We start from the raw sequence: 13285 nt of genomic DNA on the forward strand, positions 1-13285 counted from the left end.
CCTCCCCCGTTGGCATTGAGCTAAAGGTAGATAATACAAGCACCTGGAGAAAACAGCTTGGATAAGAGCTGTTCTCTTGCTTTGTGTGACATAAACTCCGTGGTTCCCTGCAGCAGCTCTCTGTTGTATGTGCATTGAGCACAACGTGTATTACTATGTTCGCATGACGCCTGTTAAAACCACATCGCGAGCAATCAAAGCTGTTGTCACGTGGCCCTTTGACGTCGGATCAATTAGTGCAAATCGATGCAACAAACTGAGCCTCTGAATACGGGATTGTAATGTCATAGGTTAATTCTGCGAAGCTCCAGCCACCGATTATCCCTCGTCTGTCATCTCGTGCACGCCGCGCGGGGGTCACAGGGGGACAAAGACCATTTTGGGGGGGGGGGGGGGGTGCAGATGTCCATCGACCAGCGACCGTGCGTTGCTCTACAGTCGTCTCCAGAAGGAAAGAAGGTAGACGGCGGTCACACGCACGCTGGTGCGCGTCGCCATCGGACGCGCGGCTGAGGGGTTGGACTTCCAGCGCGCGGAGCCGCGTCTTCGCCAGTCGCCCCTCGTTGCGCGCTGGATATGGATCAGGACGCGGCGCGCCTCCCTGCTCTCCCCCGCCGACGGGCTGCCCTCCGCGGCGCATGAGACGAGGAGAACCAAGGGGCCCAAATGAACCACCGCCTGCCCGCCTCCCCCGGCCTGCAATGGCTTAACAGGAGAGACATGAGTGTCCGGGCGGAGGACAGCATCTCCCTGTGCCAAAGGGCTCTCCGGATCATTACGGAACTTTGTCTCGCGGGGCAAGTGGACCAGGAGACGTGTTCGGATGTATTTCCCCTGGAGAGCAGCATTCCAGGTAAAGGACATGCAGGTAAACGCAAAACCGTTCCCTCAATTAGTGTCGTTTGGTTGCTCCCGTTATAGAGAGAGAGAGAGAGAGAGACGTCGCCTTGTTACAGCGAACGAGAGGAAAAGAAAAGAGAAACCTCGCCATGTGTCCAAACCTGTCCCACCACTTTAGCTCCGCGCGTTTTATCAAGTGGAACTGTGTCTAAAGTTACTGTTGCGCGCCTTGCAGCAGCTCTCCGCAGCCTGTGGAAAAGAGCAACAGGTGGGAGAACAGACAGACAGCCGCAGTCAGGGTCATCCGCGCAGCGTCAGTTCAATTCACACTTTGGAAATGCGGCACCGTTGCGCTTCGTGGCACGTGATGAACAATCAGTGCAAACTTTAATTATTAACTAGGAAAGGAAATGGGGAGGTTTGTTTCCACTTGTGTCACTGAACATGTGATTCTTCTGATGTTGTTTTGTCAAACAGGTGCATATGCTGCCCCCTCTTTCTTACAGCTTTTTCTCCTTTTTCCCCCTCTTTCACCTTTTGCATGTTTGTCCTTCATATTTTGTCTCCCCCGGCTTGCGTGTCCTTTCCCCCCCTTCACGTGTCTCTGTCGTCCTCTGCGGGGTAGACATCTCTATTAGTCTCCTTGCCGTGGTCGTGGGTTTCTGTGGCCTCGCCCTGTTGGTAGTCTCTCTCTTTGTCTTCTGGAAGCTGTGCTGGCCCGTCTGGAGGAGCAAGGCCCTGTCGGCCCACGCCGAAAGCGGCCCGCGGGCGGGTTTCCCCCCCGAGGCCCCTCCGCCCGGCTCCCCGCCGCGGGTCGGCGGGTGCGAGGCGGCGGAGCCGGAGAAGAAGCGCCCGCCGGAGGCGAAGGCCAACGGGCGGAGCACCGTCAAGCTCCTGGAGGCGGCCATGAAGATCAGCCAGACGTCTCCGGACATCCCCGCCGAGGTGCAGACCGCCCTGAGGGAGAAGCTCAGCCAGCAGGCTAAGATCCAGAGGCAGACCACGGAGCCCACCTCCTCCTCCAGGTGCCTTAACTAAACCAGCCGCTGCAGTCACCCCCCCCCACCCGCCCCATGGAGAGGACATTTCTGTCCCCGCACCCCCCCCCCCGGCGCGATGCAAAAATATGTAATTAAATGTCCTGACAGTTGGTGACAGCGCGGCCTTCCGGACCATCTCCTGGAGGTGGTTTGGCACGTGGCACGTGGCGCCAGCGCGGGGCCGTGTCCCGTGACCTTGAAACGCCGGCACGTGTTGAATCGCGTGTCTTCCGGCGCTGTCTGACCGCAAGGGGAGAGGGAGGGGGGGGGGGGGGGAATAAAATGGGGCTCATCGGCCAGCCAGTGAATCAGTTTGAAAACCCGTAATCTCTTTCCACAGTAATTAAAACAACCAGCTCCTGCTCCCCTTTGTCTCCACCGTGTTTAAACTAGAACGTCCATAATTAGCACTGCCGTAGGGGGGGGGGGGGGATGAGGGGGTGTCATGGCGGAAGGCGCTCACTTTCTCAAAGGAAGCCGTTATTGACAATTGCTTTGGTTTGTCGGCAGGATTGTTAATTCAATTACACAGAGACGGAGGGCTTCATGAATTCGACGCCCACGGGGGAGGCAGAAAGGCCAGGTTAAAGATTACGACGCCCGCCGTCCTTAATCCTCGCGCCTGCCGCCGTCTTTGGCAGAAATGTCAACCCGGTTGGTTTGCCAGTGCGAAGGAATCAGTGGCTTCTATAGGAGAGACGTTTGTCTCCGATCACCTCAGAATAACGGGATTTTAGAGAATTACTGTTGATAGGCGGTGGAGTTGGTTGGTCGCGCTCTGCAGCCCCACCGCTGGGTGGCACGAACTCCTACGCACTGTCCCTTTAAGAGGAACGCGAGAATTTCTTCATTCATTAATTAAGGATTGGGCCGCAAATAAGGGTCATTTTTATTACTTCAGACGAATGTGACCATTTCGTAAATCTTCCTATTTGAGAAGCTTGGACCAGCAACTACTTGGCACTTAGTTTCAACTATAACCAATCATCAAAACAACTTAGATCTTTTTAAACGTCAGCGTTACAGCAACAGGATACTGGTAGTAGATCTAACCAATGGATTTGGTACAACCCCCAGTGGAGTGGATTGAGAAGGATGTTATGTTTAAAGAGGATACTACAAAGGCCAATTGTCTTACTAGTGTTCTGTGTGCGGCCTTTATTCGACGTGCGTGTCATACGTTTCTACCTTCAGATTTGTCTCTTTCAATATTGTTGCATACCTAAATGTTCAGCTGTGCTGTCGGTGTGCCATAGTTTCGGGCATGTCTGTCAGAAAGGAGGAGGGCCAGTTGCTAGGTGACAAGATTGGCGAGTCAAACACAGACGTCTTCTTTTCTTCTTCTTTTTTTTTCAACTTCAAGCAAATTTATAGCGTTTGAATAATTTGCCTGAATGCGACAGATGTTTTTCCTACAGAAAGATCAAAAATGTGGTCACCCGTGATGCTACTTTACGGGTAAAACTCTTACGTGTTCAGTAAGAAAGAGGAAAGGGCGTTGAATGTTCCCAGGTTGCCCTCAAAATCAAGGTTGTGGGATCTTGATTTTAGGATTAAGACGAATATATGTGAATATATAGACGTGAATATATTACTCGTCAATGTGCATCCAGCATTTTAAAAGAATGACAGCATTCCAGGTTGCTGTGCAGTGAATATTTATGCATCTCATATAGATACCTGTTTATTATGCACGTTGCTTTCCAGATAGTAGTCCTCTCCTCACAAGTCATTAGCTCTCATCATTACAAAGCCACTCATGCACAACACTGGCACTCGAGACATTTACCAGATGCCCCTTACCCTTTTCCACCAGGCACAACTCATTCCGCCGCCACCTGCCTCGCCAGATGAACGTCACCAGCTTTGACTTCAGCATGGACACGGTGCCCCTCCGCCAGTCGTCCACTGTGAGCATCGGAAGGATAAAGCCGGAACTCTACAAGCAGAAATCTGTGGAGTCGGAGGACGGCGGCAAAGAGCCGGCGGAGACCTGCGGAAAGCTCAGCTTCTCGCTGTGCTACGACCACGAGGAGCAAGCCTTGGTGGTGAGGATCCTCAAGGCCTTGGACCTGCCCGCCAAGGACTTCACGGGCACCTCCGACCCGTACGTGAAGATCTACCTGCTGCCGGAGAGGAAGAAGAAGTACCAGACGAGAGTCCAGCGCAAGAATCTCAACCCCATGTTCGACGAGACCTTCCGCTTCCCCGTGGTGTACGACGAGATCTGCAGCCGCAAGCTGCACTTCAGCGTCTACGACTTCGACCGCTTCACCAGCCACGACATGATCGGCGAGGTGGTGGTGGACAACCTCTTTGAACTCTCCGACCTTTCCAGGGAGGCCGTGGTGTGGAAGGATATTCATGCGGCGACCACAGTGAGTTCTCAGTTGTGTTGCGTCGATGAGTCAACCGGCGACTGGTGCTTTTTATGGGGAAGGTTTAAACCTGAGGTGTTACACGGAGTCCCCTCTAATTACCAGAATTATGCCAAGGCGTTGGGAAGTGCATTTCGTTAGCCAAACACCCGCCCTCACACATCTCTCACAAAATGCCGGGTATTCCTCAGACATAAATATAGAAACAGAATTAAACCGGCAAATCACAAGTTATGAATGAGCTGCAGCAATTTAGTATTTGCACCGTAGATATTTTGCCCTCCAACAGTACAAAGTGGTTCATCAGCCCAGGATGCATTGCACTCCCACATTTTCACAGTTTACTCAAAAGCCTCTGCTGGGTTCATGAGTGGTTTCATTGTGACAAACACGGAGCCACGGTTCTCAGGTTCACAATAACTCAACAGCAACGGGAGCTCTGTACATTTACTCCCGCAGGCGAAAACCACCGAAACAGTTTCTCAAAAGGTAACGAAACAGAAACAAAGCAAAGAAGCGTTCAACGTGAAATACAAAGTTGCCAGCGTAATGTTGCGTCTTGATGCGCGGCTACTCGGGTCGGCCTTTCAAAACGCGCGCCTCTTGTCTTTGTCCTCCAGGAGAGCATCGACCTGGGAGAGATCATGTACTCGCTGTGCTACCTCCCCACAGCAGGACGAATGACCGTAACCGTCATCAAATGCAGAAACCTCAAAGCCATGGACATCACAGGCTCCTCAGGTAACCCGCCGGCTCGCGGGGGGAAAGCGCACGCCAGGGGCCGCCATCGATCGAGCTCTGCTGAAAGCAGACGGCAGCTCGCCACTTGAGATCGTAAATGGGGAGCAGGAGTAATGAATCCAGAGTGGTCCAATCATTCCAATTATGTGTTATTTCAATCAAAATCCATCTGTCGGCTGTGCTTTACTGGGAGAAAGGAGTGGGAAAGGGAGTTTGCACAGAACACTTCCCGACAGTTTCCACCTCAATGTTTGCGTTGTACCTGTTGGTTGACGTCCTCGTAACATCTCTCCCAGACCCTTACGTCAAGGTTTACCTGATATGCGACGGACGGAGGTTGAAGAAGCGAAAAACCACCACCAAGAAGAGCACGCTGAACCCCGTGTACAACGAGGCCATCATCTTCGACATCCCCCCGGAGAACGTGGAGCAAGTCAGTCTGTCCATCATGGTGATGGACTACGACCGGTGAGCCGACAGAACGCAAACTGTGTGTGTGTGTGTGTGTGTGTGTTTGTGTTTTATCGAGGAGCCCGCGCGTCTGAAACGTGCGTCTCGCCGCTCACAGGGTCGGACACAACGAGGTGATCGGCGTGTGTCGCACCGGGCCGGACGCCGAGGGTCTCGGGCGGGATCACTGGAACGAAATGTTGGCTTACCCGCGGAAGCCCATCACCCACTGGCACGCTCTGGGAGAGGTACGGACGCGCCTTTTGCCCCTGATTCCGTATCCTAGTCCAGCCCCTAAGAGCTCATATATGTTATTATTATTATCACAGCTTTATTAGCAGATCCTGAATGTGACGTTGACATTTGCTGTGTAGTTGAGCTTCTTCCCTTATTTCATTTAGAAAATTCATCTTTGTACCTGTTTTGCTTTGACAACTTCAAAACAATTTGCCATTTCCTCTGCAAACAGTCTTTCACGGTTTTATTTGTTGTCTTTGCTGAATATTTGGCAAATCTGCAAGATGATGTGATGCTGTTTTTTCTCCTGACTGGTACTGAATAATACTGAAATGATATTCTGAGCGGTGGTCCTTTATCAGCAGCGGGAAGAGCAAGTGCCCGGTTCACGGACACTCAAATCTGGATAAAAACGAATTAATCTTAACTAACGTTAAAAGAGAACTCTGTGGAAATCCAAAGTAAAGAACTCAAAGGGATGAATGTATTCACTGTCTTTGATTGACGTCAACCTCTGTGCGTTCAACCCGCCTAGTTTGTTCAAAAGTGCTTTTCCAACCACTGCGAAATCGCCTTACTGACACGTTGCCGTAGCAACCACATGTTCAAGGACATCAACGGAGCTTTTTGTCCGCGCCAACGGGACCAAGTGCCGGAACACAGCCACCAAAAACAAAACCGCGCTGGTGCAGTTTGTTAGCTGCAAGATAGTTTTGCAGGATTTTCTATTTCATATTTTACATGTTATAAATGTGTCTTCCTCTTTCGCCCCGCCCACTTCCCCATCTGACGAATAGGAAAACAAAGGTGATTACCCCTTTTCAGTGGTAAATCTACAAAAAAAAAAAAAAGAAACTGTGATCATAAGCAAAACCTGTGACCTCTGTAGATCACGTCAACACATGAGCATGTGGGTGGTTGGTGTATATATATATATATATATATACTGTATATATCCAGAGCATTTAATTGGTGCTCACAATCTCAATGGGAAGTTTACAATGGAAGCTGCGCGTCGTGTTTGCTGAGGCACTAACAAGCCTGCAAACATCGGGGGGGGGGGTTTCCTGCTGAAGTGTTTTCGCAGGTACTTGATGATCCCTTAATGTTTTTTTGAAAGAAATCCCATTCGCCGATCAATACAATCTTATTTGTTATTTCCCCGTCGTGCGAAACGCTGGAAACTGTAATAATTGCCAAACAGAGGGCGCGCCGCTAACAGGAGGACGTTGTTTACAGCCAATGTCCTGGTCTACAAGCGATGCAGCACTTGTGCCAAACATGTAAGAGCACATGATGAATCGTGGCGTAAGAGTCGTCTGTCCGTGCAGAGCACAGTGCGCACGCACACAAGAGCAATGGTCAAGTGAGTTCATGACAAATGCGGATGCCTCTTCTCCAAAACAAGTAAATCTGCGTCTGTAGTGTGTCCTGCCCCAGCTGGGGCGATGCAACTTCCTGCTTTTTTCCTTTTTGCCTATGATCACAGTACATCCTGAGAACTGTTTGTAAAATAAAAATAACCCGTCAAGTAGCCGCTATTGACTCCCTTTGCTTTGTGATATTTCCCCTTGCAGTGGCCCGGAAGAGCAGCAAGCTTTGAGAGTCAAGGTTCGTGCGCCTCACCCAAACCGCCGCGGACGCCCTGACGGGCCGCGTCGCCCGGCGAGTCCCTCTGTGAAGAACCATCCCATCACGTGTGTTTGCTTTCAGCGTAGCTCCGTTAGTGTTTGTTCGATCTCGGGTCCTTCAAGTGCTCCGCGGAGCTGTTCATGGACAGAACTCACTGTCGACTGATTTAAAAAAAAAAAAAAAAACGTGGGTTTTATTCCTTCGTTAATCCGCTCTGAAATTCTCCCTGAAGGCTTTACATTTACACGGACCACCTGAGTGGTTTCACTCCCACCATTCGCTTGTAGCTGCGTCCACCTTTTAGGATTCCGAGCCCTGCAGTGACGTAGCATTTCCCCCTTTTGAAGTGGCAGGAAAGTTGAAACACTTGATGAAAAACATTTAATAAATTCAGGTCTTGGCTGGAGAATGCTGTTAATTGAGCATTCACGGGGGCTCGGTGAATCTCTCTCAAAAGGTCAACAGTTGTATGAAACCAGCGGCACCTGCAGATATTAGACGAGTCGACTGGAACCTCAAAGGTAGAGAAAGCGTAGCAGAGACATGTAGCAAACTACAAAAGACCATCCGTGCTTAAAAGAACCAATGTGTTCAAATTGTATTTTTGTCCCTTATTCTAGCAAAGGACAACTGGGAGTTTATTCCAGTCGGTGTGTTTGAGGTTCTGATCATCGGCCCTCAGAGTCTTAATGACAAACCTGTACAGAGAAATAAGCAAAACAAAAGACTTTAGACTTTCGGTGACAATTTATTTTTGTACACGGTAGATCATTTATCGCCCGATTGTATTGCGCCTATAGCTTCATCAAATGCGGTTAAAGCGCTGTTCAAACTGCAAATGTCTACAGTGTCCATCGACCAATAACTGGGCCCAGCTGTGGTTCTTATCTTTCTCTTACGCAACAGATGTTGTTTGGGCCGACGGAACTGAAGGTCGCCGGCTCGGAGGGCCTATTTTTAAAATGGTAACATATTTTCACCAAAGCCACCATTGTCATAACAAACTGCACGATGTGCCGTGTGAAGATAGAACGCTTGACAGGAACAGCCACAGTAACTGGGGGGGCGGAGCTTATCTCATTTGGCTGAATGGGGCCAAACGGCACCAAAATAAAATTGCATAATCGTATACTAAGCTACTTTTCATATAAAATGTAATGAAAAATTGCACTTTAATAAGTTGGATAGATTAATTACAAAATTATTGCAAGTGAAGTACAGGCTCACATATGCATGACGTGTTGTTACGCAAGTGTTTTACACCAAAAATATTATAATTTGCATAAACGCTGGCCAGTTCCAAACTGATTGTAGGTGTTGACGTGACGAAGCATGAGGTCCTGATTGTTAGTCACGTGACCGCGGAGTAGAGTGTGAACAGAATGCTAATTGCTAATTTAGTGAGCAGTACAAAACTGACCGAGTATGTTGTGTCAATACACAAGTATGCAATTACCAACACAAACTTTGTTGCACAACAACTTTTCCTCACCTGTCACAAATTCAGGGAATTATAATTGATAAAATACTTGGAACTGTTACGTGCAGGTTTTTTTTACATGGAGCCATATAAAGTGAAGTTCCACGTGTCGAAACATTGACTTGGTTTCTTCTCATATGTGAGTAATAAGAAAATATCAAGAAAGCCAACATAGTGAATAGAAAACGAGGCTGTGTACTGTTATCTTACTTGCACATGGATATAACGATGCCCTTGAAAAGAAAATTATTTTTACTTGTAGCATGCGTCTCACCACTTTTAAAAACACACAGAGGGAAAACACAAGAAATGCATATGTGAGAGTATTTGTATATAGTATACCTGCCAACTGGCACTGTTTGTATTCAAACGTGAAATTTAAGAAGTCGTCGTGAACTTATTTCTATTGTTTGGTGATAACTTGAAACAGCTCATTCTTGTAATTGAGTCACTTGTTTATACTCGTTCTATGATAGTTGTGAACAATTAGCCAAACTGGAGACCAGGCGACTACCTTATTATTCCATGTTTAGCAGTTTAGAGCGTTTGGTCTGTAATTGTTTGCATATTTGTTGATTCCGTATCGAGCAAGAACAAGTGCAACTGCCGTCATAATGTGTACAGTTTGTGATAACTTTTGTAACACTTTAAAGTAAACAAATTGAAATATGATTTATTGTATGTTTCATATGTATTTTAACTAAAAAATAAAATAAAAATCCTACCTTTGGCATTTGTTCCATCTTTAACTGTACTTTTATGTATTTTTGGCTTGTACGGACATCTACCTGTATATCACACAGTACAGTTTGAGTCTTGTGTAAATACTGGCATGTTTACATTCATTATACCTTCCATATCTCAGGTAGCATGGAGGCACTAATGCTTTTTGATTATATGCTAAAAAAAGATTTTTACACATTCTAGAAACTTTCAGCTTCCTGTCTTATTTTGGCGGGAAAATGTAAAAGAAGACCGGAACATGCTGGCAAAAGTAGCAAAATTGTAAAGTGTGTTTAAATTATACGGAGGCATTTTTTTAAAGTTACATTTTGTCCCAGAGATAAACAAATAAAAGAGATAAAAAGGATATTCTCCAGCAAAAATGTCCACAATCACAATAATGGCACACGCACACACACATACACTGAGTGTGTGATCCTTTCATGGTCATTGCAAACATTGGCATTCACTGAAGGAATGAAAGGTAACGTTGAAGAAAGCCCTTCCCTGCACACGAACACACGCATCCATCAGCCGGCGGCGAAGGAAAAGCGCTCCACGAAAGCAACGTGAGCCAATCAGGCGACACGAGGCCCCGAGTCTGTGAGATGCTTTTAAGGAGACGCTTTCCTCTTTTCTCCTCCCGCCTGCGTTTGATGGTGCAGCATTCTGATCCCGCCTGCAACTTTCTTTTGATCTGCGATATTGGACATCAACAGAACAAAGGGGGGAGATGGGAGGGGGGAGCGGTGGGTGGGGGGGTGTTGCATTAGTTTCCCTGGCAATGAAAGCGGCCCCCCCTCTCCGTACACTAAACCCCTACTTAGAGTTGTATCTTTACTTAGAAAGGGCTAATAGCGCCACGTGGTGATGCATGTAATTACAGCTTTGTCATCTCCTGAATGCCTGTTTGAGCCGGGTATTTAACGCCGGCGCTCTGAGGGGACTCGGAGGCCACGATGCACCTGCGGGATTATAGTCACCGCGTGGTGGAGAGGGATCGCCGCGGTGGCAAACCGTCTGTAAAATAAAGATGAGAGCCTCTTGTGAATGCTACTCTTTGAAAACGCGTCTTGTTTTGAGTGACGGCGGATCACCAGCTCTTCAAAGGGCCCCATTGATGCCGGCGCGATCCGACCTTTCACTTTAATTAGACAATTGATCAAGATTTGCTCCTGCCGAGGGCAAGGGATGCTGTTCTATCCGTCTCGCATCACCTATGCCGCCTTTACCGGACTTACTAAGGTCTGCTTCATTCCAGCTCGACGCCGCGGCGGATGCAGAGGGGTCAGACGTCAACTCGTTAACGCAGAGGCAGCGGGGGCGACTTCTATTCTAAGAGCAATTACAGTTAAAGCGGTAAATGGACAGACGGTTACGTAATGCCTGCCGCCCATTACTGCCTAACGATTGAATTCACGGCCTTCGGTGTCTCCGCCAACTGGAGAAAAGCACGTCCTTTTGAACCCGGGACCTGGATTAAGTCATTCAATATCTAAAATTCCTCATGTCAAAGATTTCCAGAAAATATGCCAACAACAGATGCATGAATGCAAAGTTTATGGTTCATGTCCAAATGCACCTTGGGAGTTGTAGTTATTCATTTTTCATGTCTGCAGGCTTCAACGTTGAATGTTCACCAAAGAATCAGATATAAGCAGCTCTTCATTTGTTTGCACGGATGATCCAATCGATGTTATCTGTGTTATCTAACAGTCTTTGCAGAAAATAGGCAATCTTAACGAAAAAACAATCACAGTGAACCTATGACCTTTTTCCAACTAACGTCATCTATAAGCAGCTTATATTAAAAAAAGAAAATATACAAAGGCCAAGATTATTATTTTTGTAATAACAACATAGTTCTTATTCATCTGCATGGAGCTTTTATGGGAATGGGTCAATTAAATCCACAGGTCAGACCTTTAAAAAGGAACCTGAGAAAACCAGTGCACCCTTAATCATCACAGGAGCTGTCAATCAACATGATATAATGGAGCCACATTAGATCCCCTTGACCTCCACAGCGAACCACCAGCATTTTGCTGATAGTGGTTTTAGAGTGCCACGGAAAAGCTGCAAAACGGCAAATTAACTTATTAACAAAGGAAGCACGTCAGATGCGCTCAGTAAAGTCTGCCGTGGAAGCCGCAGTGAATCTCAATGCCGGATCGTCGCTTCGCGTTTCCCCTCTGATGGACTGGACGTCGATGCCGGATATTCAAGAGTCTCTCACAACCCCGTTGACGGCGCGGTTTAGATTTTAACATTTATATTCAGCCCCGAGGCTCTTTTAGATGTTTTTTGTTGTTGTATTCATTGGTCTAAACAGCCTGAGCTGCCACACTGCGCCGATGAGTCACGCTTTTCGACCTGCGTCCTCACAGAGCGTCGCCATCAGGAAGGTGTTTGGCTTCATATTTATAGTGTTTCCCCACAATGGAACAAGAGTGACGCACACACACACACACACACACACACACACAGGCTCTGTGAGTCAACGGCACACAAAGACACCACATCTGCAGCTCCTTCACGTCAAACGGGTGATATTAACACAAGCAGACAAGAACATGACAGAGTTAGAAGAGACACCGGGGGGCTGATAGGTACGAATGGGTTTGTTGTGGGTGGGTGTGCGATGTCTACTGGTGTCATGCGTACCACAACGACGCTTCGCTCACACCGCGCTGAAGCCGCGGACTCACACGGAGCCGGGCGCGAATACCTGCAGGAGATTGATGTCCCGTCGGCGGGGGGGGGGGAAGCTCCTTCGGGCCTCCGACTTCCCGCCTCAATTTGATGGAGGTTGGAAATAAGTCACGACATCGACATCGAGCGAGAGGCCGCTGAGAGACGGAGCCGCTACGCTGTGTGTGTGTGTTACTACGACAACAACAACAACGACAACGACACACCAACGTCCGTTTGCCAGGAGGGAACCACCTGTTCGTGCTTTGGGTTTCTTTATCGATATAATGTCATTTATGTGATATGAATGACCTCCTGGGTTAAATCATGGTGATTAGTCTCAAATGACTAATTACTACTTCAGTTCACTTACGTTGCCACGTTGTGTAGAAATAATCAGTCATGTATAAGTACCTCAAATGTTGAACTTCAGTACCTGAGCAGACGTACTTCCTTTATATGCAAAATATTGTTATCATATAATTCCCTCTTCACTCTTATCTGCTCTCTTTGTGTGTGCAGTGAACGTGACGCACGACAGGATGTTTAAAGCCGTGCTTTTGTCTCTCGTGGCACTTACCAACAGGCCTCGTGTGATTCTTCTCTCATTAAGGAAAACCATGAATAATTAAAAGCATTCACTCAGGCGCATGGCGGCCATTATGACACCAGGACGTGTGGGAAATTCAGACGCCGCGGCTCAGTGAGGGAAGCCATGTTGCGTTTCAGCCTCTGAGGCGGCGTTCACATGCAGGCGTATACACGTCGTACACGTGTTCGTTTATTTATGAGCCCTCTGCTGTGCGAGAAACGACTAATTAAACAGACAAATGAAAGAGGAAATCTTCATTTTCCTGTGAAACAAAGACAGGATCCTTTTCATTCATTGGATGTTTTTTAACGCCTGTGGGCAGAAAATACTCGTCCTCATGAAAAATCAATAATTATTATTATTAGTTTCCTTTTTCCTGCTAACTTGAATTCAAGCAATTACAAATCAATTAAAAAGACCAATCAATATATTAACCCACACAGTTGTGGGAGCATTTGCACTTCCCAGATCTAACAATAGA

The 13285-nt window shown here is 47.6% G+C and overlaps 1 protein-coding gene across 4 annotated transcripts; it reads left to right on the forward strand.

Moving 5' to 3' along the window:
* Window positions 1–395: 395 nt before the first annotated feature.
* On the forward strand, window positions 396–9522 carry syt10 (synaptotagmin X). Of its 4 annotated transcripts, none has more exons than XM_040175044.2 (7): window positions 396–868; window positions 1466–1865; window positions 3697–4258; window positions 4879–4999; window positions 5296–5467; window positions 5568–5697; window positions 7264–9522. In XM_040175044.2, the coding sequence occupies exons 1-7, from the start codon at window positions 667–669 to the stop codon at window positions 7333–7335; spliced, it is 1659 nt and encodes a 552-aa protein (XP_040030978.1). In that variant the 5' UTR covers window positions 396–666; the 3' UTR covers window positions 7336–9522. The 4 variants fall into 4 exon arrangements, with proteins under 4 accessions (XP_040030978.1, XP_040030979.1, XP_077956626.1 ...); XM_040175045.2 differs by having other exon boundaries at window positions 441–853; XM_078100500.1 differs by having other exon boundaries at window positions 563–868; window positions 1318–1865.
* The last annotated feature ends 3763 nt before the right edge of the window (window positions 9523–13285 follow it).

Source organism: Gasterosteus aculeatus, chromosome 4, assembly GCF_964276395.1.
Source record: "Gasterosteus aculeatus chromosome 4, fGasAcu3.hap1.1, whole genome shotgun sequence".
In the NCBI taxonomy this organism is placed as follows: domain Eukaryota; kingdom Metazoa; phylum Chordata; class Actinopteri; order Perciformes; family Gasterosteidae; genus Gasterosteus; species Gasterosteus aculeatus.

Coding starts and splice junctions, on each gene's coding strand:
- syt10 (XM_040175044.2), top strand. CDS start 667: ATGAACCACCGCCTGCCCGCCTCCCCCGGCCTGCAATGGCTTAACAGG. Junction 1,866..3,696: donor GAGCCCACCTCCTCCTCCAG/GTGCCTTAACTA, acceptor CTTTTCCACCAG/GCACAACTCATTCCGCCGCC. Junction 5,468..5,567: donor ATGGTGATGGACTACGACCG/GTGAGCCGACAG, acceptor CGCCGCTCACAG/GGTCGGACACAACGAGGTGA.